The sequence below is a fragment of the Amblyraja radiata genome, chromosome 22 (assembly GCF_010909765.2).
Source record: "Amblyraja radiata isolate CabotCenter1 chromosome 22, sAmbRad1.1.pri, whole genome shotgun sequence".
In the NCBI taxonomy this organism is placed as follows: domain Eukaryota; kingdom Metazoa; phylum Chordata; class Chondrichthyes; order Rajiformes; family Rajidae; genus Amblyraja; species Amblyraja radiata.
In genome coordinates, this window is record NC_045977.1 from 39066550 (window position 1) to 39091873 (window position 25324).

Consider the following 25324-nt stretch of genomic DNA (forward strand, 5'->3'; position numbering starts at 1 on the left):
GATTTTATACGTTCTCTCTGTGACCATGTGGGCTTTCTCTGAGATCTTCGTTTCCCTCCCACACTCCAAAGACGTACAGGTGTGTAGGTTAATTGGCTTGGTGTAAATGTAAATTGTCCCTAGTGTGTGTAGGATAGTGTTAATGTGCGGGGATCGCTGGTCGGTGCGGACTCGGTGGGCCGGAGGGCCTGTTTCCGCGCTGTATCGCTAAGCTAAACTAGACCTAGTTGTGACCTCCTCCAGTAACTTAAGGTTTCCTGTCTGCTAACCGTGCCTGCAGGCCGTTAGTATTTTACTAGCAGTGAAGTACAAATGTGCTTGCCTCTGCAGATAGCAGTCTGCAGCCGTTGAGAGGATGTTGGGGAAATGTTTTCTGCAGAAACCGCAGTGTAGTGACATGGGGGCGAGGTCTCGGGGCTGGCTGGCTGAGGAAGCTGCAGAACCAGCTCTCCACACGCTCCCAACAGTTGCCGAGCCACCACTTTGTTTTGTCTGAAGCAGGGTCTCGACCCGAAACATCACCCGTTCCCTCTCCGCACAGATGCTGCCTGACCCACTGAGTCACTCCACTATTTTGTGTCTATCTTTGCATCTGAAGTTACTTCCTACAACTATTTTCACTCTTGTTAGAGTTTTATTCTGATCTGAAGAAGGGTCTCGACCTGAAACCTCATCCATTCCTTCTGTCCGAAGATGCTGCCTGTCTCGCTGAGTTAGTTACTCCAGCATTTTATGTATATCTTTGATTTTAAACCAGCATCTGCAGTTCCTTCTTAAACATTTATACTGATCAGTTCTCTTTGTCAAAAATGCTGGGGAAACTCAGCGGGTGAGGCAGCATCTAAATGCCTGATCTGCTGAGTTTCTCCAGCATTTTTGTCTACCTTCGATTTTTCCAGCATCTGCAGTTCTTTGTTAAACAATTCTCTTTCTCGTGTACTTTGTTTCCTCGTCATACAGCGTGGAAGGAGGCATTTGGCTCACATCCCTCTAAACCTGTCCTATCCATGTACCTGTCCAAATGTGTTTTAAATGTTGAGTGATAGACCCTGCCTCAACCACCTCCTCTGGCAGCTTGTTCCGTACACCCACCACCCTTAGTTTGTGTAAAAGTAAATTTGACCCTCGGGTTCCTATTAAATCTTTCCCCCCTCAATTTAAACCTATGTCCTCTTTTTCTTGATTCCCCTACTCTGGGTAAAAGACTCTGCATTTACCCAATCTATTCCTCATGATTTTGTACCTCTATAAGATCACTCCTCATCCTCCTGCACTCCGAGGAATAATGTCCTCACCTTATCAACTTCGCATGGAGTTTATTTTTCCACCCAGGGGTTTAACAAATGTTCCCTCTGTTTTTCAAATACTTCCATCCCATTGCCCCCCTCACACCTCCATAAATCCAAACATTTAGATATTTTAATAAGTTGCCAAATATTTTATCAGTTTTCTCTAGTAAGACAGGCGATCAAATATCTAGTAAAAAAAACTGCTGGTGTTGTTTCTGTAACAGTGGTGCAGCTGGTCAAGCTGCTGCCTTAAAACGCCAGGGACCTGGGTTCAACCCCGACTTTGGGTGCTTTCTGTGTGGAGTTTGCACGTTCTCCCTGCCGCCACCTGGTTTTTTTCCGGGTGCTCCGGTTACCTCCCACATCCCAAAGATGTGCGGGTTTTGTAGGTTAATGGGCCTCTGAAAAGTTGCCCCTAGCGAGTGGATGAGAAGGTGGGATGGCATAGAACGAGTGTGAACAGGTGATCATTGGTCAGCGCGGACCCGCTGAGCCAAAGGGGCTGTTTCCATGCTCCATCTCTGAAACTGAATTGAATGTAAAGAAATAGACCTTTTGCCGGTGTTTTTTTGTTAGTGTTATTCGAAAAACAGTTGATAACCAAGATGCTGTAGTTGGTTCAATGACATTCATGATCCATTGATTCGAGGATGTTTCCACTGGTGGGAGAGTCTAGGACCAGAGGTCACAGCCTCAGAATTAAAGGGCGCTCTTTTAGAAAGGAGGTGAGGAGGAACTTCTTTAGTCAGAGGGTAGCTAATCTGTGGAACTCATTGCTACAGAGGGCTGTGGAGGCCAAGTCAGTAGATATTTTTAAGGGGGAGATAGATAATTTATAGATTAGAACGGGTGTCAGGGGTGATGGGGAGAAGGCAGGAAAGTGGGGTTAGGAGGCGGGGATCAGCCATGATTGAATTGCGGAGTGGACTCGTAGGGCCGAATGGCCTAATTCTACTCCCATAACTTGTGACATGGATAGTAGAAGCCCAAGGAAGTTAACACCGATGACCTGGCCCAACATATATTGCTCAATGAAAACCATCAAAGCAGCAGATCATTTAATTATTTGTTTAAGAAGGAACTGCAGATGCTGGAAAATCAGAGGGAGACAAAAGTGCGGGAGAAACTCAGCGGGTGGGGCAGCATCTATGGAGCGAAGGAAATAGGCAACGTTTCGGGCCGAAACCCGGAAGGGTTTCGGCCCGAAACGTTGCCTATTTCCTATTTCTCTGCCTATTTCCTTCGCTCCATAGATGCTGCCCCACCCGCTGAGTTTCTCCAGATCATTTAAATAATTATGTTAGTGGAAGTTTGCTGCGTTTGGCTGCAGATTTACTTCATGGAATCATTAAAACTACATTTCAAAAGGTGCAATATTTTGGGATGTCTGCAAGTTGTGTAAAGGGTTAGAATGCAAGTTTTATTTATTTTTTATTAACAGCCGCTGTTTAAACTTCTATCTTTGCTCGGGCTTGTGTTCCTGTTTCACCGCTGATTACTTGACCATATTTGGAAATGATTGACTGGATTTCTGTTCCCTTTCTGAAGCTGATGTCACAATTTTATTTGTAGTGTTTTGCAGTTTCCTTTTCCTTTTTCTTTTTCTCTCTCTCCCTCTCTCCCTCTCTCCCTCTCTCCCCCTCTCCCCCTCTCCCCCTCTTCCCCTCTCCCCCTCTCCCCCCTCTCCCCCTCTCCCCCTCTCTCCCTCTCTCCCTCTGTCCCTCTCTCCCTCTCTCCCTCTCTCCTCTCTCCCTCTCTCCCTCTCTCCCTCTCTCCATCTCTCCATCTCTCCCTCTCCCTCTCTCCCTCTCTCTCTCTCCATCTCTCCCTCTCTCCCTCTCTCCCTCTCTCCCTCTCTCCCTCGCTCCCTCTCTCCCTCTCTCCCTCTCTCCCTCTCTCCCTCTCTCCCTCTCTCCCTCTCTCCAAACAGGTGGCCTCACCAACAACGTTTCACCTCTCCAACCCAGTCCTTGCCATATCACAGATAGAACATCAAACATGGATCAGTACAGCACATGAAGGTCATAAGGAATAGTAGAATTTGGACATTCGGCCCATCAAGTCTTCTCCGCTGTTCAATCATGGCTGATGTATCTCTCCTTCCTAACTCATTCTCCTGTCTTCTCCCCATAAACTCTGTCACCCTTACTCATAAAGAATCTATTAATCTCAGGAACATGCCCTTCGGCCCACAATGTCCATGTTCAATGTCTATCTCATCTATCTACACGTAATCCATATCCCTCCATTCCTTGCATTACCATGTGCCTAAACACCATTATCGTTGCTGCCTCCACCGCCAACCCTGGCAGCGTGTTCCCGGCATCCACCACCCTCTGTGTAATGGAAAACGTGGACCATTACACATTCAACTGGGTGCAAGGAATTTCAGATGCTGGAATCTGGAGCAGAACATGTGGTGCTTGAGTAACTGTGGGTTAGGCAGCGTCCCTGGAGGACATTGGAGATGTATCAGGTCAGGACCCTTCTTCAGACTGAATATAGTTGGGGTGAAAACTGTGATATTCTGTATCTATATCGGGAAGATCTCTTAACCTCCATCTTTAAGGACTAAAGCAATGCTTTCCTTCATAACTCGGACACTGGGATCAGACATGTCCCTGGGATCAACCAACCATGAGATAGGCAAGACATAAGGAGTCTTGGTTATCTCCCTCGAACATCAGCAGCCAGCCAGTCTGAAGCACTCCAGTCTTTGGATCAAGTCGACATGTCAGAACACTGCACAATTTGACTAATTACAACCCCATTTGTATTCTGGCCCGCGGCCAGTAAAATAACCGCAAAAACTGGCTCTAACGATCATTGAAGAACGTTTGTTCTAAGTACAGACTAATCTCTGGCAAAATGTTACACTATAAAATGGTCTGTGCGGTTTAAACTTCAGAATTCCACTAACTGTGCTTGCCTGCGACACAGGAGGAGGCCATTCAGCCCATTGTGTCTATGCTGGCTCTCAGCAGAACAATTCACAGCCCCATTCCCCTTCTCACATTCTCACAGATTCATTCTCTCCCTCTCCCTCTCCCTCTCTCCCTCCCCCTCAATTCAATTAAAAAACTTTATTGGCATGATAAAAAACATTGTTATATTGCCAAAGTATAAAACATGACATACATGTTTAAAACGCATAAGTATAAATACAAGTATACAGTGCATGGATAGATATGTCCCTGTACATAAACTCGCAATAGGCCGATAGCCCTTTATTGATGCTACACGTTCTTGCAGCTGTAAGCAGTACAACACAATAGCAAGTTTAGCAATTCTATATTAATTTCTTAGTGTTAGTTAATGTCAATTAGTGTGTGCGTACATATGTGCATGTTGGTCATTCACCGTCTCTCAGGTTATGGCATGCTGTTACGTATTGTGCACCAAGCTGTGCCGTATTTCCTTCGCCAAGGATTATTCTTAGTTTTGATGTATCATCTAGTTCTTTAAAATCAGGGGTTGCCACACTGAGTTTGTCAAAGTATGCTTTCCTTGTTTTGTCAAATTTTTTGCATTTTAGGAGGAAGTGCACCTCTGTTTCAACCTCATCTGTCAAACAGTGGCCGCATATTCTGTTTTCTCTTGGTTGCCAGAATCTCTTCTGTCTTCCTTTTTCAACTGCCAAATAATGGTCACTTAACCTGTATTTGGCCTCTCCCTATCCCCTCTCTTGACTCCCATTAGGCAGAAGCTCGAAAATGCTCACCACTAGACTCGGGAACAGCTTCTTCCTCTCTGTCATCAAGCTTCTGAATGGCCCTTCCATAAACTAGGGTACTGTCCAATACACTTCTACCCCCAGTGTGGACATTGCACTTTGTCTCTGGAGCTACTGTGCTGTGATGCTGAGAACTATATTCTGCACTCTGCTATTCCCCTATTGTATTGGGTTTGGCTTTATTCTATTTATGTATAGTATTAGTATAGATATCTGATTCAGTGGGGGAACATGCAAAACAAAGTTTTTAGCTGTACTTGATAGATGTGTCAAATAAGCCTCAACTAAAAAGGCACATCCTGGTAAACAAGTGGTGGAGCTGGAGTGGTGAACACAAGTCTTTGAAACCCCAGTGAGCCAGAGTTTGTTGCAGCATCCTCACAACCCTGGTAGTTTTAATAAGTTACTGGAGACTCTTGACCAAGTTTACAGAGCTCGTCTTTTTGCACATTGTGTTTGAAACAGCCGGAAGTCATTAGTAACACACCAGAGAAAAGGTTATTCCAGAGTTGTGTGCATTGGCATAAAACCATCAGTGACAGCAATGGAAGAGGAAGTAGTCTGATTGAATAGGCTGAGTTAATGGGCTTGAGAATGAACTTTCCTCCTATTAGAGGGTGGATGTGAATTCTTATCTCAAGGCTCTGTGCACAGGGGGATGTCGACCAGGATGTTGATGAATAACACAACAACATCCTTGGTCGAGGGGGAAGATCATGTCCTTTATCCCAAAATGGGAGAATGCTCATTCCTCGGTCATTGGTAGCAGATTAATGATATTGAACCAACACAGGGATTTAGACATATTTATTTAGCAAGTCACAACACACAGTCAAAATGGAGTTTTACCAAAACGTCACCTGTCCATGTTCTGCAGAGACAGAAGATAGACACAAAATGCTGGAGTAACTCAGGCAGCATCTCTGGTGAGAAGGAATTGGGTGAAGTTTCGGGTCGAGACCCTTCTTCAGACTGAATCGGGGGAAAAGGTGATACAGAGATAAGGAAGTGTAAGGTGTGAAAATAAGACAAAGGGGATGGAGATCGAGGAACATGTAGAATAGATCGTAAACAAAAGTGCTGGAGAAACTCAGCGGGTGCAGCAGCATCTATGGAGCGAAGGAAATAGGCAACGTTTCGGGCCAAAACCCTTCTTCAGACCCTTTTTGTCCAGTTGGAGAATTGTTGTGTATGCTGGTAGATAGGCAGTCGGTATCGATAGTCCGGCTTGGGCCCGAACTGGGAGGTAGGGAACTGGAGCTGGAAGCCATGAGGTATGAGATGGAGGCGCAGGCATGCCCCGTGGAAGCAAATGTGGCTGTGGTATCAAGTCTGGGTAAGGATGTGGTCGTAGAGCTGGAGGGAAGGATGATCTATTCTGAATGATCAGTCTGGAGAAGGGTTTTGGCCCGAAACGTTGCCAATTACCTTCACTCCATAGATGCTGCTGCACCCGCTGAGTTTCTCCAGCTTTTTTGTGTACCTTCAATATTCATACTGCTTGGGTATAAGGTGTTGTTCCCCCAATTTGTGCTGGGCCTTACTCAGACAGTGGAGGGGGCCCAGGACAGAAATGTCAGTGTGGGAATAGGAGGGGGAGTTAAAGTGTTTAACATCTTTCCCCTCTCACCTTAAACCCATGTCATCTGGTTCTTGATCCCCCTACTCTGCGGGTAAAAGACTGCATTCTCCCTGTGAATTCTCCTCGTTATTTCAGGACACAACATGAATAGTTATTAGGAAAGCTGCCAGGTTCTCTCAAACCATTCACAAATCACTGTCTCCAGAAACACTGGAAGGGAGAGAGTACAAGAAAAGTAGCGAGATTCACATATGTAAACCATTTGCTTTTAGTTGTAAATTATTACAGATGGAAACTAAAGGTAGTATGATTGTCTGGAGATTTGGGGTCTGAGTGATAGTAATAAAACCTCCTGAAATACATGGGTTAACAAATGATGAGCATTTTTCAGCATTGGGCCTGTATTCACTGGAGTTTAGAAGAATGAGGGGGGACCTCATTGAAACATACAGTATAGTGAAAAGCTTGGATAGAGTGGATGTGGAGAGGATGTTTCCACTATTGGGAGAGTCTAGGACTAGAGGACGTAGCCTCAGAATTAAAGGACGTTCCTTTAGGAAGAATATGAGGAGGAATTTCTTTAGTCAGAGGGTGGTGAATCTGTGGAACTCATTGCCACAGAAGGCCGTGGAGGCCAAGTCAGTGGATATATTTAAGGCAGAGATTGATAGATTCTTGATTAGTGTGGGTGTCGGGGGCTATGGGGAGAAGGCAAGAGAGTGGGGTTATGAGGGGGAGATAGATCAACCATGAACTAATGGTGGAGTAGACTAGATGGGCCGATTGGCCTAATACTGATCCTATCAATTATGGCAGAGGTTCCCAACCTTTTCCGTCCCGTTTACCCCTGGCAACATTAATAGCACATAACAATGTTATTTCACTTATTTATGAACATCTAATGATGAACAGATATTATAACGCTACACCAGAACCAAACACAGTCAGTCAGTGAAAACAAATATTACGCATCCAGAATCAACAATTTTAGCCCCTGGGGAGGTGAAATTTACCCCCAGGTTGGGAACCTTTGACTTATAACCTCATGAACTACAAGTACAGAGATAGCTGCTGCCTCACATTTGGAGCGCTGACGGGCCTGTTTCCACGATGTGTCTAAAACTAAGTAGGTGTTTTGATGACATTTTGGATCCGATGATTTGCATTCCCTCCCCATTTCACTTGTTGCCTTTTGTGTCCAAAATCTTCTCTTCTCACTTTATCCTCATGGGTTTTGAACACTTCACCTAGATAAATATATAAAAACCAGGCACATATGGTTCTTTAGTTTGGTTTGTGCCTCAGGCTTGTGGTTCACATGTTCTAATTGTTTTCTCAGAAATTGCACTGTGCCCCAACAGCCATGAGGTTCACATCTACAAGAAGGAGGGCGCCAAGTGGAGTAGGATTCACGAGCTGAAAGAGCACAGTGGACATGTGACAGGTGAGCGATCAGACGTCACTCTGGTGTTTAGCCACACACGGTTACACTGAAGTACCATCTCTGGGGCAGAAACGCATCGTCACGGCTCATTACTTATGAAGTAAGTGGGCAGCAAAGAGTTCCTGCCGCACAGCGCCAGAGACCCCTGTTCGATTTTGACTGTGGGTGCTGTCTGTACGGAGTTTGCACGTTCTGCATGTGACTGCGTGGGTTTCCTCTGGGGGCTCAGGTGTAACACACATACATCAAAACACAAAGTGCTGGAGTGACTCACACAGCATCTATGGAGGGAATGGACAGATAGCGTTTCAGTCTCCTTCAGATGTGGTTTATTTAACTTCTGTAAAAAAAAACACATACATATTAGATGCATAAAATGTGAGTTTTGCAGAATTTACTTCAAGATGAAGTCATTTACTTCTACAACAAACAGACATGTCTTTATTGCAAGATGCAGACAAGTATACAATATGAAGAATATACTCCAAAATATAATGGATTTTAAACGGGTACATTCTAATATTTTTAAGACCGAACTGCAGATGCTGGAAATATTGAAGGTAGACAAAAATGCTGGAGAAACTCAGCGGGTGAGGCAGCATCTATGGAGCGAAGGAATAGGTGATGTTTCGGGTCGAGACCCTTCATCAGACCTATTCAGACCAAAACGTCACCTATTCCTTCGCTCCATAGATGCTGCCTCACCCGCTGAGTTTCTCCAGCATTTTTGTCTACCTTCTAATGATATTTGTATGGTTTAATTAGAATGCCTTTATTGTCATTCAAACAAACAAAGGTTTGAATGAAATTTTGTTCCCTGCAGTCATAACAGCAACAAAAAACACATACACACAATTAACACAATTCCACACAAACATCCATCACAGTGAATCTCCAAACACCTCCTCACTGTGATGGAAGGCAAAAGTATTTTCTCTTCCCTGTTCTGTTCTTCTAATATTGTGTGATAGAGAGTCAGAGCCATTTTCCCCAGGGTGGAGATGTCCAATATTAGAGGACATAGCGATAAGGTGAGAGGGGCGAAGTTTAAATGAGATGTGCGGGGCAGGTTGTTTTTTTACACAGTATTTGGGGCCTGGAATGCGGTTCCACGGGTGGTGGTGACGGCAGATACAATAGTGGCGTTGAAGAAGTACATTTGTAAGTGCAGGGAATAGCGAGAGATATGGACCATATAGATGAGATTAATTTAATCTGGCTTCATATGTGTGGGAAAGAACTGCAGATGCTGGTTTAAATCGAAGATAGACACAAAATGTTGGAGTAACTCAGTGGGACAGGCAGCATCTCAGGAGGGAAGGAATGGGTGATGTTTCGGGTTGAGACCTTTCTTCCTAAAATCTGCCGTCATGTTCTGCACAAACATTGTGGGCCGAAGGGCCTGTTCCTGTGCTGTACTCTGTTCTCTGTTCTAATACAATAGCTTTAAAGAACTGAACAGTCACAGGCCCTTTATTGGTAAGTTAATCAAGTTGAGCTCCAAAAGTTAATCGAAGAAAAGGCACAAAGTGCTGTAATAACTCAGCGGATCAGGCAGAATATCTGGAGAACGTGGATAGGTGACGTTTCGGGTCGGGACCCTTCTTCAGACTGTTGGTGAATGTAGATTAGCAATGTGGTTTGTTTTTTTCAGATGCTCAGGATGATACAGAAATGTACTTTCAGCATTAGTTATCCAAACTCTGGTGGCTTTATCCTCCACACAACATAATGATTGTACCCTAATGAATAATAGCTGTACAACTCTCCTTCACCACTCCTAGCGATAACATGTTCTGTTCTTCAATCCTTGATAAGTTTCCCCCCCCCTAAGTTGTTACCTGATTTATTATGTGTTGGAAGGTGCTGGTTTATGCCAAAGATAGACACAAAATGCTGGAGTAGAATAGAATGCCATTTTATTGTCACTATACACATGTACAATGAGATTAAAAGCAGCTCCTACTCAGTGCAGACATGTAATTAGTGCAAAAAACAAAAAACAAAACAAAGGGGGGGGGGGGGGGGGGGGGGGATAAGGTGCACAGTTCTGCAGCGCTATATACATATCTATAAAAAGACAATGGGTGAATAGAGTGAATAAATAGGATTCCTATATACAGTATGGGTTATTGCACATATTAAAAAAAATTACAGTTACAGTACAAATTACAGTAGGTGGATAGATGGAAGTCCGGGGGTTAGGCTGTGAAGTCAGTGCATGTGTGAGTTCAGGGAGGTTATGGCTTTTGGAAAGCAACTGTTCTTGAGTCTGTTTGTCCTTGTTCTGATGCACCTATAGCGCCTCCCTGAGGGCAGCAGGTCGAACAGGCCAAACGCAGGATGGGAGCTGTCCTTGATGATGTTCTTCACCCTGCTGAGGCAGAGGGAGGTGTAAATGTCCATCAGGGAGGGGAGAGGGCAGCCAATGATCTTCTGTGCTGCCCTAACTACCCTCTGAAGCCTCTCCCTGTCTGCCATGGTGCACCTGCCGTACCATGCTGTAATGCAGTATGTCAGCAGGCTCTCAATGGACGAGCGGTAGAAGGTCAGCAGCAGGTTGGAGTCCAGGTTGTGCTTCCTGAGGACCCTCAGGAAGTGCAGCCGCTGCTGAGCCTTCTTGATGACCGCTGTGATGTTGTCTGTCCAGGAGATGTCAGCGGAGATGAGGACGCCGAGAAACCGGAAGGTGTAGACCCTCTCCACACACTCGCCGTTGATGTATAGGGGGGCTAAGTCGGTGCTGTGCCGCTGGTGTAACTCAGCGGGACAGGCAGCATCTCTGGAGTGAAGGAATGGGTGACAGTTCAGGTTGAGACCCTAGTCTGAAGAAGGGGCTCGATCCGAAAATGCCACCCATTCCTTCTCTCCAGAGATACTGCCTGACCCGCGGAGTTACTCCACCATTTTGTGAGGAAGCTGTACTGGTTCTTCAGTCTGAAGAAGGGTCCTGACCTGAAACATCGTCCATCAATGTACTCCATAGTAGCTGCCTGACCCGCTGAGTTACTCCAGCACTTTGAGTCCACCGTTTTGCACTGGTTCATGAGTGGGAAAGGGTCACATCTAACGGAAGTAAGTGCTGCATGGATCAGGTGGGTCAGGCAGCATTTCTGGAGAAAAGGAATACCTAGGTGACGTTTCGGGTCGAGACCCCTCTTCTGATTTATTAGTGGCTTTCGCTTTAGCATTCAGCCATTATTGTTCTTGCCTGCAGCAGGCCAAGGTTGCCATCTATAAATTGGTTGCAAACATTAGGAGGGACTGTGGGACACTTTCACGATTCTGTCTTCCTTTCTAAATGATGATCGATTCAGTCCATTGCTGTTTGTCTTGAATTAGGGATTAGCTGGGCTCCGGAGAGCAACCGAATCGTGACCTGTGGAACCGATCGTAATGCCTACGTCTGGTCACTGAAGAGCAACGTTTGGAAGCCAACCCTGGTCATCCTGAGAATCAACCGAGCCGCCAGATGTGTCAAGTGGTCTCCAAAGGAGAACAAGTTTGCGGTGGGCAGTGGGTCGCGGCTGATTTCGATCTGCTACTTTGAGAAGGAGAATGATTGGTGAGTTTACAGTGACAGGCGTTCGATCACCACCCACAATTATGATTGGACTGTCCATGGCTCATGGCATGAGACCACTCTCGTTGACTTGGGCGACACGGTGGGAGAGTAGCTGCCTCACAGCGCCAGAGAGCCGGTTTCGATCCTGACTACGGGTGGGGCTGGCTGTCTGTATAGAGTTTGTACGTTCTCCCCGTGACCTGCACGGGTTTTCTCTGAGTGGTTTCCCCCCCACATTAAAAAAGACAAACAGGTTTGTAGGTCAGGTACACAAAAAAGCTGGAGAAACTCAGCGGGTGCAGCAGCATCTATGGAGCGAAGGAAATAGGCAACGTTTCAGGTCGAAACCCTGAAGGAAATAGGCAACGTTTCAGGTCAAAACCCTGAAGGAAATAGGCAACGTTTCGGGACGAAACCCTTCCGGGTTTCGTCCTGAAACGTTGCCTATTTCCTTCGCTCCATAGATGCTGCTGCACCCGCTGAGTTTCTCCAGCTTTTTTGTGTACCTTCGATTTTCCAGCACCTGCAGTTCCTTCTTGAACAGGTTTGTAGGTTAATTGACTTTGGCAAAATTGTCCCTAGTGCGTAGAATAGTGCTGGTGTGCAGGGTGACCGCTGGGCGGCACGGACTCGTTGGGCCGAAAGGCCTGTTTTCGTGCTATATTTAAACTAAACTGAACTTTTTGCAATGTCTTGCTGCCTTGGTCAGAGCTGTTCTCAAACCAAGCTGTGATGCTGCCTGATAGGATGCTTCCTGTAGAAGAAATTGCTCAAGGTGAAAGAGGGCAGTAAATTGGAAATAGAGGACAGTAAAGCCTGTACAGGCTCAGCTCAGTGTTACTGAGGAGATACAAGGCACTGCAGATGCTGGAATCATGAGCTGAGAAAAGCCCCATGGCTGACGTAGCGAGCTGCTGGGGCAGGTTGAACAACGCTTCTATTTCGCTTAAGGGCCTGTCCCACTTGCCGATTTTTTCGGCGATTGCCGGCATCATCGACTGACGTATCAAGTCACCGAAAAAGTTGCGGCGGTGACTCGGCGTGATGACGTATATCGACGCGCGGTGTTTTTTCAAGGGTCTCAACATTTTTTGGCACCGCTGGATTTTGAAATGTTCAAAATCTTTTGGCGACACGGATATGACGCCGGCAGTCGCCGAAAAAATCGCCAAGTGGGACAGGCCCTTTATAGTCTCGTGAATCGGACAGAGCACGGGTGCATGGGGGTAAAAATGGGAAATGCCACCATGGTTTAATAGTTGCGATTGGGGCCATTTGAAGAGAAGGGGCTTTGTCCAGCATCAAGTTGGAGTTTGTATTGTCACATGCACCAATTAAGGTGCAGTGATATTTGAGTTAGCATACAGCCAGACCATGTGAAAAGCAACAAGACACACAGCCACATAAAATCAAATTTAACATAAACATCCACCACAGCAGAATCCACATTCCCCACTGTGATGGAAGGCAATAAAGTTCAGTCATCTTCCTCCTTCGTTCACCCGTGATGGTCGGGGCTGTTGAACCCTCCACATTCGCCGCTGCCGACGGTCCGATGTCTGACGACATCGCGTCGGGATGATGGAAACTCCGGCGTCGGGACGGAGCGGAACACTCCGTGGCATGGAGCTCCCGAGTCGGCCTCTTCTTACCGGAGACCGCGGGCTTCACGGTGTTAAAGTCCACAGGCCCCACGCTTTCACGGGCGATCCTCGGCAAAGGATGGCAGGATCCACCAAGCCCGGCAACCATGCTCCATTTTGCTGTTGAGCAGAAATGTATTCTTACAACATGTACATACATTGATACTGACCGCATGAGTTGGCATTAACACAAAGCTCATTGATTGGGGCAGATTTGGCAGTGAATGTCAGGAAGGGAAATCACGAGTTGAATGTGAAAAGTTGTGTTGCCTGCACAGCACAGCACCTTTAACCTTCCATGTGTACTCCTGCAGGTGGGTTTGTAAACATATTAAGAAACCGATTCGCTCCACTATACTGAATCTGGACTGGCATCACAATAACATCCTGTTGGCTGCTGGATCTTCTGACTTCAAGTGCAGGTAATGTACGCAAGCTTTCATTCATTCATCATTTAAGATGTGCAGAAATTATCACTGCCCTCAAAACATTAAGGGGCTTGTTCTTGTGTTGTACTGTTCTGTGCTCCACATCAGTAACACTGTACACACTTATTTGGTGACTCACTACTGTGTTTCTGTTTTATGAGTTTCACTGAACAGAACCCAGGTTACCACACCTGCCATTGGCCATTGACTTGTAAAATAGTCCATGTGTACACGAGGATTATGCATCTGCCTCAACGATGCCCAAACATCACTACACCAGATGGCAATCCTCCCATTAGGTCCATGCTAGCTCGCTCTTAGTGCAATTCCATCAGTTACCACTTCTCCCTTTTCTTGTATCCTTGCAACTTGCTCTCACTCGTACACGTGTGTGTCACGGTGGCGCAGCGATTGAGCTAGGGTCCTACGATGCCAGAGATCTCGACTATGGGTCCTTGTCTGTAAGGAGTTTGTACATTCTCCCCGTGACCTACGTGGGTTTTCTCCAAGATCATCGGTTTCCTCCCGCACTCCAAAGACGTGCAGGTTTGGAGGTTAATTGGATTAGTGTAAATGTAAAACTGCCCTGTGGGTGTGTAGGATAGTGTTAATGTGCGGAGATCGTTGATCGGTGCAGACTCGGTGGGCCGACGGGCCTGTTTCTGCGTTGTATCTCCTTTATGCTTCTCATCAGCTTCTCTTTGGTTTTTTTTTTTGCCACTTACCCAGACTAAGCAGTAATTTGTTCCCTCGAGAGTTGTTTTGCATCAGGTTTGGTGATCAAGCTTTCAATACAATAATGTTTATACCAGGTTAATATTGTTTTATCCAAGACATTATTAGAGTCACTAAAACTAGTTTGAGGCTTTAAGAGTACGATGATGGGTGATACAACCAGACAACATTATCCATTTCTGCTTTGGCCGACAATGATTTCTGCTGGTCAGTAGCCCACCTCCATGTGTGTGAGAGGAACTGGAGAAACCAGATTAAATCCACAGAAAAGGACACAAAGTCTACACGCTTACCACAAGTTTGATTTTTTTTTTTAAACTCTTGAATTACCTCGTACAGTGGGACAGGCCCTTAACTCAGTGGGTCAGGCAGTGTCTCTGGAGAAAAAAAGATGGGTGACATTTCAGGTCGGGGCCCTTTAGTCTGACGGGCCTGTTCTTGTGTGTAGGAAGGAACTGCAGCTGCTGGTGCAAACCAAAGACAGACACAAAATGCTCGAGTATCTCAGCAGGACAGGCAGCATCTCTGGAGAGAAAGAATGGGTGATGTTTCGGGTCAAGACCCTTCTTCAGACTGAGGGTCGGGGGAGGGGGAGAGAAGGGCCTGTTCTTGTGCTGTACTGTTCTCTGGTCCACGTCAGTAATGCTGTCCTTCTGGCCCTAGTCCCTTTGCTGGTTCTGGTGTTAAAACTAGAAGGTTGGAGTTTTGCAAATGCTGAGTTTGAGTGAGCAGCCTGTCAGTGTAAGTGGTGGAAGATAGACACCGGATACTGGAGTAACTCAATGGGTCAGGCAGCATCTCCGGAGAAAAGGAATAGGTGACGTTTCGGGTCGAGACCCTTCATCATGTTGTAAGTAGTCTAATTGCATATTTGCACTTTCTCTCTCTCTCTCTGCCAGGATATTCTCGGCCTACATCAAAGAGGTGGAGGAGAAGCCCTCGCCTACGCCCTGGGGCTCGAAGATGCCGTTTGGAGAGATGATGTTCGAGTCCAGCGGGACAGGAGGCTGGGTTCACGGGGTCTGTTTCTCTGACAGTGGGGACCGCGTGGGCTGGGTCAGCCATGACAGCACCGTGAGCGTGACGGACTCCAACAAGAAGACGGTGTAAGTATCCGTCCTCCCTCGCTTCAAGTTCAAGTTCAAGTGAGTTTATTGTCATGTGCCCCTGATAGGACAATGAAATTCTTGCTTTGCTTCAGCACACTGAACATAGTAGGCATTGCTTTTACATTGTACCTTTCCATATCGGTAGAATATCCTGAAGCACTTTACTGCCCGAGTATTAACTGAGTTAAAGGGTACAACATGGAAACAGGCTCTTCAGCCCACCTGATCCACACTGACCATGGATCACCTATTCACACTAGTTCTGTGTTATCCCTACACAGTAGGGGCAATGTACAGAGGCCACTTAACCTACAAACTGTCATGTCGTTCGGACGGGAGAGGAAAGAATAAGGAGTAAGGAGACGAGGAAACACTTTTTCTCACAGAGAGTGGTGAGTCTGTGGAATTCTCTGCCTCAGAGGGCGGTGGAGGCAGGTTCTCTGGATGCTTTCAAGAGAGAGCTAGATAGGGCTCTTAAAAATAGCAGAGTCAGGGGATATGGGGAGAAGGCAGGAACGGGGTACTGATTGGGGACGATCAGCCATGATCACATTGAATGGCGGTGCTGGCTCAAAGGGCCGAATGGCCTACTCCTGCACCTATTGGCTATTGTCTATTGAAACTGGTGCACCCAGAGGAAACCCCTGCAGCTACAGAGAGATCGTGAAAACTCCACACATGCACATGCGCAGGGGCGGAAAACCCGGGGGGGCCAGAGGGGACACGTCCCCCCCATGTTTTGAGAGGTGGGCGACATCCCCGCCAGGTTAACCTGCCTGGGAAATATGGCCAGCGTGGAGAAGCAGCGCTGGTATCCCGTCAGTCCAGACAGGGCTGTAGTTAACCTGGTGAGACAGGCAGAGATGGGCTGCATTTAGCGCTGGGTTGAGCCTCCGAAGCCTCGCGCGCGCGCGCATTTGTGAGTGCGCGCGCTGCCGCCAAACAATTGTGTCCCTTCCATGTTTTGATAGTGAGTTCCGTTCTTGCACACGCACACAACGCCTAAGGTCAGGACGGAACCTTGGTCTCTAGTGCTGTGATCCAGTCGCTCCACTGTGCTGCCCTGCCACAGGTACTTGTTGAAGGTCACTGTTGTAATGTCAGATGGTACACAGCAAGGTTCCCACAAGCGGCAATGTGAAAGTAATGTTGCCCCTCCCACCACGTCTCCGAGACGTTTATACCGGGGTCGCTGGACCCAGGTCTTGAACTCCCACCTCCCACCTCTCGCCATTTTCAAAGAGTGGAAACACAAGAGTTTATTTTAAAGTGAACAAGGTTCTTTTGGAAGGAGAGTAAACTATTTCTGGAGAATGCAATTCTGTATCTCCTCGAATACGTGAGCCTTTCCATTTATCTTCACTTGCTTTTCTCTTTACAGGACTGCGTCGCTCAATTCAGAGTCTCTACCTCTCCTGACTGTTACCTTCATCACAGAGAACAGTTTAGTGGCAGCGGTAAGTAACTTGGCAGAAACACACTGGTTTCTCAAGAGAGCTTTATATACCAACAACAGAACAATGAAATTCTTACTTGCAGCAGCATAACAGGATTGTAAACACAATATGGGTAGATAATACAGTAAATTCAGTAAATGAATAACCACACTACTAGTGCAAATAAACCACACCTTAGTGCAACCAATGTTAGTCTATAGGTGCAGCACAGCGGTAGAGTTGCTGCCTGACTGCCAGGGACCCAGGTTCCATCTTGACAACGGTTGCTGTCTGTACAGAGTTTGCACGTTCTCTCTGTGTCCTCCCACACTCCAAAGACGTACATGTTTGTAGGTTAATTGGCTTTGGTTTTAAAAAAAATGTACATTGTCCCTGGCGTGTAGGATTATAGTGTGTAGATGCTATAATCATAATCATACTTTATTATGCAACATATGAGGAATTTAATTTGCCGTACAGTCGTACCATTAAAAAGCAACAAAACACATTTTAACATAAACATCCACCACAGTGACTCCTCCACATTCTTCACAGTGATGGAAGGCGAAAAAAAGTTCAATCTCTTCCCTTCTTTGTTCTCCCACGGTCGGGGGCCTCGAACCTTCCGTTGACGGGACGATCTTGGCTCCCGTAGCCAGCGGCGTTCGGGCCCTCCTCGTTCGGGGGTGGGGGGGGGTCTCAGCTCCCCTGTGCCGGGCGATCGATCCCGGGTCGGGGCTGTTCGAACCTTCTGCGTCGTTTGGAGCTTCCCAACATCGGTCTCTACCCGAGACTGCCAGCTCCTCGATATTGGAGCGTCGATCCCAGGCAAGGAATCGGCTCTGATGGTAAATCCACATCCCCGCGTTGGGGCTCAAAGTCAGTCCCGTGCAAGGCCTCCAGCTCCACGATATTTGGCCGCAGAGCGATCGGAGATACGATCCGGAAAACAATCGCATCTCCGGCAAGGTAAGAAATTGGAAAAAAGTTTCCCCCGACCCCACCGCCCACATGAAACAAACCAGAGGACATTAACACAAACTTTTAAAACACACTAAAAATAACAAAACAAAGACAGACAGATTGTTGGTGAGTCTGCCATCCTGCGGCGCCCCCTGGTGGAATATGCATTTACATGACATTTAGACAGGTACACATGGAGAGGAAAGGTTTAGAATGGGACTAGCATAGGTGGGCATCTTAGTCAGCACTGGCGCGTTGGGCTGAAGGACATAATTCTGGGCTGTATAACTGTTCTCACTCCACATTACTGTCTGTTGATTCCAGTTACTGGAGGACAACAAACTCCACTGGGAGGGACGGCCACCCAAGGTCTACAACCCTGGGATCCCCACTTAAAGGAGGATATTAGAGAGACACATTTTTTTTTTCTATTTTTATATAGTTTTCAAAGTACAGAGCATGTGTTACTGTAAAGTATTGTGTAGGAAGGAACTGCAGACGCTAGTTTACACCGAAGATAGACAACATTTTGGAGTAACTCAGTGGGTCAGGCAGCATCTCTGGAGAACCTGAAACGTCACCTATTTTTTATTTTTCTCTCCAGAGATGCTGTGTTACTCCAGCATTTTGCATGTATCTCACTGCATAGTCTTTCTCTACAGCTTGGATGAAATGGCAATTTAATAATAACAATTTAATAGGACAGAGAATTCAGCTAGTGTCCATCTTGTTCGGACAGGGTCATGATTGCTACCCGGTGCTGTTTACCTATGACGGTGACAAGGTGACGTTTGGCCGGAAGCTGGACATTCCGAAGCAGAACGTACAACGTGGGATGACCGCTCGGGACAAGTTCAAAAACCTGGACAAACATGCCAAGGCCGATGACAATGTCACGCTGGACACTATCCACAAAAACAGCATCAGGTACAGAGAATGGCACCCACCCTCCAAATGCAGCAGTGTAGAGTTTTGTGTCACACACTGGGTGGGGGGGGGACCTCTCCTGCATCATTGCTATTCTTGCTATTGAGGGAGTGCAGCGTAGGTTTACAGGGTTAATTCCCGGGATGGCAGGACTGTCATATGCTGAGAGAATGGAGCAGCTGGGCTTCCACACTCTGGAGTTTAGAAGGAATCTCATTGAAACATATAAGATTGTTAAGGGTTTGGACACGGTTGAGGCAGGAAACATGTTCCCGATGTTGGGGGAGTCCAGAACCAGGGGCCACAGTTTAAGAATAAAGAGTAAGCCATTTAAAACGGAGACGAGAAAACACTTTTTCTCACAGAGAATGGCGAGTCTGTGGAATTCTCTGCCTCCGAGGGCGGTGGAGGCGGGTTCTCTGGATGCTTTCAAGAGAGCTAGATAGGGCTCTTAAAGATAGCGGAGTCAGGGGATATGGGGAGAAGGCAGGGACGTGGTACTGATTGGGGATAATCAGCCATGATCACATTGAATGGTGGTGCTGGGCCGAATGGCCTACTCCTGCACTTATTGTCTATCACCAAACAATTGAAGACCATCCAGGTGGCAGAAGATGCAGCCCTTTCCCACTCAAAACCCGTGCAAAAAGATACTCAAAAGTGCTGGAGTAACGCAGCAACTCCAGAGCTCATGGTTAGGCAACGTTTCATGTCTGAACCCTTCTTCAGACTGAACCACCACCCATGCAGCTTCCTCTTGAATCAATTTACACGAGGAGTTAAATTGTGCACTATTATAATTTAGTGCACTAGGTGGCAACGTATGCCGGAGGCTCTCCACTCCCTGGGAGGGAACAACACAAAAAAAATGCTCGTTGTTCCATCATTGGCAGTGAATTAAAATTGTATCCTTGCATCAGACCATTACCCAAGACCGAGGAAGAGATCCTCCTGACCCCTTGTGATAATGAATTAGGGTGAAAGCTGCAGCTGGAAATCTGAATCCTGTAGATCTTCTAAATACGTGTTGAATTCTATGGCCCTGTGAACTTTGCCCAGAATCCTCTAAGTTCTTCATCTTCAATATCTGTCCAAATTCCTGTTTAACTCATGTATATTTCCAGGGAACTCATTCCTGATCATGTTACAGTGAATATTTCTGGAGTCCCCTGCTAGATGTTTTGCGTCCATGACCTTTCATTGGGTACACAAAAATGCTGGAGAATTGGCTGATCATTCACAATTAATACCCCGTTCCTGCCTTCTCCCCATAATCCCCTGACTCCGCTACCTTTAAGAGCTCTAACTCTCTCTTGAAAGCATCCAGAGAATTGGCCTCCACTGCCTTTTGAGGCAGAGAATTTCTCAAATTCATAACCCTCGGTGTGAAAAAGTTTTTCCTCGTCTCTGTTCTAAATGGCCTACCCTTTATTCTTAAACTGTGGCCCCTGGTTCTGAACTCCCCCAACACCAGGAACATGTTTCCTGCCTCTAGCGTGTCCAAACCCTTAATATTATATGTTTCAATAAGATATCCTCTCATCCTTCCAAATTCCGGAGTGTACAAGCACAGCCGCTCGATTCTCTCAGCATATGACAGTCCCGCCATCCTGGGAATTAAACTCATGAGCCTACGCTGCACTCCGTCAATTATGTTGAACTGACACTGAACAAAGCTATCTGATTCTGTAGTTTCGGAGACGCGGAGGGAAGATGGAGACTTTACTGTAACATTTCCATTGCAGCCAAATCACCAATCTTGATGGAGGAAGAAGAATTGTACCAGCTTCTGCACCACGGGCATGGATGGTGGGATGGCAATCTGGGATTTAAAGGTACGACCATCTCCTTTTAATTGTTGCACTGGCCATGCCCCTCCCAACTCCACTAGCCCCCAACACATATCAATTAATTAAGTTCAGGAACAACTTCCTTGCTCGGAAACTACGGCCTCAAGATGCAAGTGCACTCCCCAGTAACAATGGGGCCATATAGACCAGTTGGTTCTTAATGCAGAGCAAGGTGGTGGGAAACTGTTGGTGCCCACTATTAATGGTTTAAGTCCAGAAAGATGGAAGAACATACAGCAAGATTCCCATGCAGAGTGAGTGTGGATGGAGGTCCCAAGGTTACAGGTACTACATATCATATTGTTGTCAGTTATGCAGGCTATATCATTTATTTTCTGGTTCATTCATGTAGTTGAGGGAGAACCTTGTGATTCTTTTCCCCAGAATACCAACTCAGCCATCTTCCAATGTTCTGATTTCAACCATCTGGTCACCAGGAGGTAGCAGAGTCTCTTTCACATTCACAATTGAAAGAGCAGATTCTGCACCCAGGGCCAGCTTCAGTGACCCCATCAGGTCACTACATCGTGGGGATAAGTCCACAACCCAGACTTGTGAATTAAGAGCAGAATACACAGCCCTTTAAGTAAACGCAAGCATTTGCTACGGTTGTGGAAGATATGATGATAATCTCAACCAATTCTTTATTTAGAGGAATACTGGCACCTCTGAAAAGTTAAAATTCTAAAAATGTGTAATGAATGAATGAAGAGGTTTATTGGCCAAGTATTCACATACAAGGAAATTGCCTTGGTGCTCTGCCCGCAAGTGACAGCATGACATACAGTGAGAGTTAGGAATACATTTAGACAGTTAGTGAGTACACATAAAACATTAAAATCTAATCTATAGTTATGAAATTATTAAATTTGAAGTTGGTCACACAATCAAAGCAGGGGGGGGGGGGGTGTACTAAGGCAAAAGAATGTCTAGAAAAAAAGTACTGATCTCAAGTCTGCAACCCACCTAGTCCGAGTAGCAGCTACTTGCCAATAGCTTGTTGAAATCAAAAGGTCAAAAACCTTAGTGTGGGTGGAAAGTGGAGATACTTGTACACTTGTCCGGGGTTGAAGGAATTTCACCAGTGGGGTTGGCTTTGTCAGATATCGTGTGAAGAAACTTTGCTCCGCTGGTTCTTTGTTGAAAGAGACTGTATCTTGCCCCATCACCGTGACGGGTTTTTGTTACAATTAAGAACCTGCCCCACTTGCGCGATTTTTTTCGGCGACTTGTTGAAATTCCAGCAGCGACTACTCACGACCCTACAGCCGTCATTTTGCGGGGTGAGTGACGCCTGTATGGATGTGAGTACGACTCTTTGGGCGACTACCTTTTTTCTGGTCGCCGCTGGATTTTCAACATGCTGAAAATTTTCTGCCTCCTGCTGCGACTATGACGGGTGCCGGCAAGTCGCCAGAAAAAATCGCGTAAGTGGGACAGGCCCTTAACTCAACCTTTTGTTGAATGGGTGTATTTATCGCCTCTGTTTTTCCCCAGAGCCTGGATGCAGAGTTGAAAGGCCTGAAGATTGCCTGAATCAAGGGACCAATATCCTAGCAATCTGCAACGCCTTTAATTACCGCTTAAACCAATGCAACTATTTCCAAGTTAAGGCCAATTGTGTTGAAATGATGATCACTCTTCTAGGAATTGTTACCTAACAATTTTACTAAGTGTAACCTGGTACTCTCTAAAAGGTACAGAAATCTCACATTCCACCAAATTGCTTTGCAGTGACTCCGTGCTCTTGTATTTGAATGCTGCGTTAGGTGCCTTGGGCAAGTCCCAGTTACTGTCCTCAGGGGTTTGTCAGTTTAAACTCAATGTTATCCTTTTAACTGAAAAGCAAATGGAGCAAAAAAGTTGTGCTATTTAGTCATTTTCAAGCTATCTTTGCTGGTCATAAGATGAAACCTGTTTCAAAGCTCTTGGGATAATAAAAAAAAACATTAAACAAAATGTGTATTTTTTTTCCCTTTTAAGTTGAGAGGCAAGTATTTAAGTGTCAGATAGACACAAAAAGCTGGAGTAACTCAGGCAGCATCTCTGGAGAGAAGGAAAGGGTAATGTTTCGGGTCGAGGCCCTTTCCGACGTCATTGGAAAGGGAAATGAGAGATAGAGAACAATGAATGAAAGATATACAAAAAAAGTTATGTTTAAGAAGGAACTGCAGATGCTGGAAATATCGAAAGTAGACAAAAAATGCTGGGTAAACTCAGCGGGTGAGGCAGCATAGCATCTATGGAGAAAATGAGTAGGTCACCTACTACTTTTCTCCAGAGATGCTGCCTCACCCGCTGAGTTTCTCCAACATTTTTCGTCTACAAAAAAGTAATGATGATAAAGGAAACAGGCCATTATTAGCTGTTTGTTGGGTGAGAATGAGAAGCTGGTGCGACTTGGGTGGGGGAGGGATAAAGAGAGAGAGAATGCTAGCGTTACTTAAATCAATATTCATACCACTGGACTGTAAGCTGCCCAAGTATCACAAGTACTGACAATGGAACAATGAAATTTTAACTTTCAGTAGCTTAATAGTCTAAATTCTACTTAAATCTAATTTAAAATATTTGTGCAATCATTTCATTGAACAGATGAGGCTTTTATCTTTTCTGTAAGTTGATAAAAACAAAATATCTTGCCATCTGCAGTGAGAACTGGGAGGAAAGTTCACATTTGACAAAGTACCAAGAACATTCAGTCTATATTCTGTGGTGTCAGCCCACCCCATTAAATGTTCACAGTCCCTTCTTCGTGAAGCCTTCTTGTGGCCTGACTGAAGACATCATCAATTTACATTAAGAAACACAGCATTTAATAGACAGAAAGGACTTCTTCCTTAATGCAATGAGCTATGATGGTCTGGAATGCATTGCCTGTCCCACTGTACGAGGTAATTCAAGAGCTCTCCCGAGTTAAAACAAAAATCAAACGTAAGCACGTAGAATGTACGTAGCGGGTACGTCGGAGCTCGTGGCGTCTCTTAGCGGCTCGTAACGCTAACGGCAGGTACTCGGGAAACGCGGTAAGCTCGTGAAGATTTTTCAACATAGAAGCATAGAAAATAGGTGTAGGAGTAGGCCATTCGGCCCTTCGAGCCTGCACTGCCATTCAATATGATCATGGCTAATCATCCAACTCGGTATCCTGTACCTGCCTTCTCTCCATACCCCCTGACATGCTGAAAAATGTCCACGAGAGCCCCGAGTACCTACGAGCGGCTATTACCGTAATTCTCTGAGTTCGAATCAGGGGAAACTCGGGAGAACTCTTGAATTAGCTCGTACAGTGGGACAGGCCCTTTAGAGTGGTGGAGGCAGATTATGCGGTGACATTATGTACCGTTTCCCCACAGATTAACTGCAGGTCCACAGGCAAAGAACAAGGTGTTGCTTTAGTTATCTAGTTCACTTAAAGTGCAACCAATATTCTCCAGAGTCAATCAGCCTTCCCTGGGCATCAAATTATTAACTGTATTCCCTTTTGTTCTCATATCCATGCTTTTTGAGTTGTATCTTTTAAAGATATTTGAAAGAAGATTGGTACGGGTGTCAGGGGTTATGGGGAGGAGGCAGGAGAATGGGGGAGATAGCTCAGCCATGATTGAATGGCGGTGTAGACTTGATGGGCTGAATGGCCTAATTCTGCTCCTATGACTGAATGACCTTATATTTATTTATTGATTCTACCAAGGGGTCTAAACCACAAACTGTTTTGCTAATATTTTTCAGATGTTGGAGGCCATTGTACAGTTTTCATTCATGATTGTAATTCTCCATAATCTGAGGTTACTGCACCACCTTGTGGCAATAGAACTGTAAAATCAAATGGAATGCAGTGTAGAAAAAGAGCCTTTGGCCCACAGGTGACAACTACCAGGCACTCATTTGTACTAATCCTAGACTCATCCTATCGACAATTTACCACCAACCACCCCATTGGAATAGAACACGAGATACTAAAAGGAACAGGCCCTTCAGCCCATAATGTTTGTGCGAAACATGACGCCAACATCAACTAATCTCATCTGCCTGCCCGTGATTCAGATTCCATTTTCTTTCTGTCATTTCAATGAGACACAGAGGGCCATCTGCAAACATATCTTCTCAAGGATGGCAATGTGCTACACTGCATGGTTGCCTGCAGGGTGGAGCTACAGGGGTTGGGGTGTCAAAAGCAGCAAGCGATATACAGCGGAGGCACAAGTAACTGCAGTTGCTGGATCATTGCGCAAAACACAAAGTGCTGGAAGAATTCAGTAGGTCTGGCAGCATTCGTGGAAGGAATGGGCAATTAACGTTTCCAGTCAGGATCTTCTTCAGATTAAATATCCAGACATTGCCTGATCCACTGAGTTCCTCCAGCACTTTGGGCTCTGTTTGAGGAATATACAGTGGTCATGTGCCCCAATGAGTACCCTGGTATCTGTAGTTTGGAGGGGGATGTTGGGGGCTTCTTATAATGTGTGAGGGCAGTAAAAATATTAAGTGGGTCAGGCAGCATCTGTGGAGAGTCTTTAGATTTAAGGAATATCAAGTACTAAAGGGTAGAACTTAAAGGTGAGAGGGGCAAAATGTAAACATGTGCAGGGCGTTTTTTTTTTTTAAAACAGTTGATGC

The 25324-nt window shown here is 45.8% G+C and overlaps 1 protein-coding gene across 1 annotated transcript in view; it reads left to right on the top strand.

The window, feature by feature from the left end:
* LOC116985971 (actin-related protein 2/3 complex subunit 1B-A-like) overlaps positions 1-22663 on the top strand; it is a 34840-nt gene extending 12177 nt beyond the window's left edge. The window contains 9 exon segments of the mRNA XM_033041120.1: positions 7944-8048; positions 11391-11613; positions 13571-13678; positions 15319-15525; positions 16910-16985; positions 18667-18854; positions 20600-20619; positions 20622-20689; positions 22202-22663. Coding sequence (XP_032897011.1) covers positions 7944-8048; positions 11391-11613; positions 13571-13678; positions 15319-15525; positions 16910-16985; positions 18667-18854; positions 20600-20619; positions 20622-20689; positions 22202-22240 — 1034 coding nt within the window. The 3' untranslated portion in view covers positions 22241-22663.
* The last annotated feature ends 2661 nt before the right edge of the window (positions 22664-25324 follow it).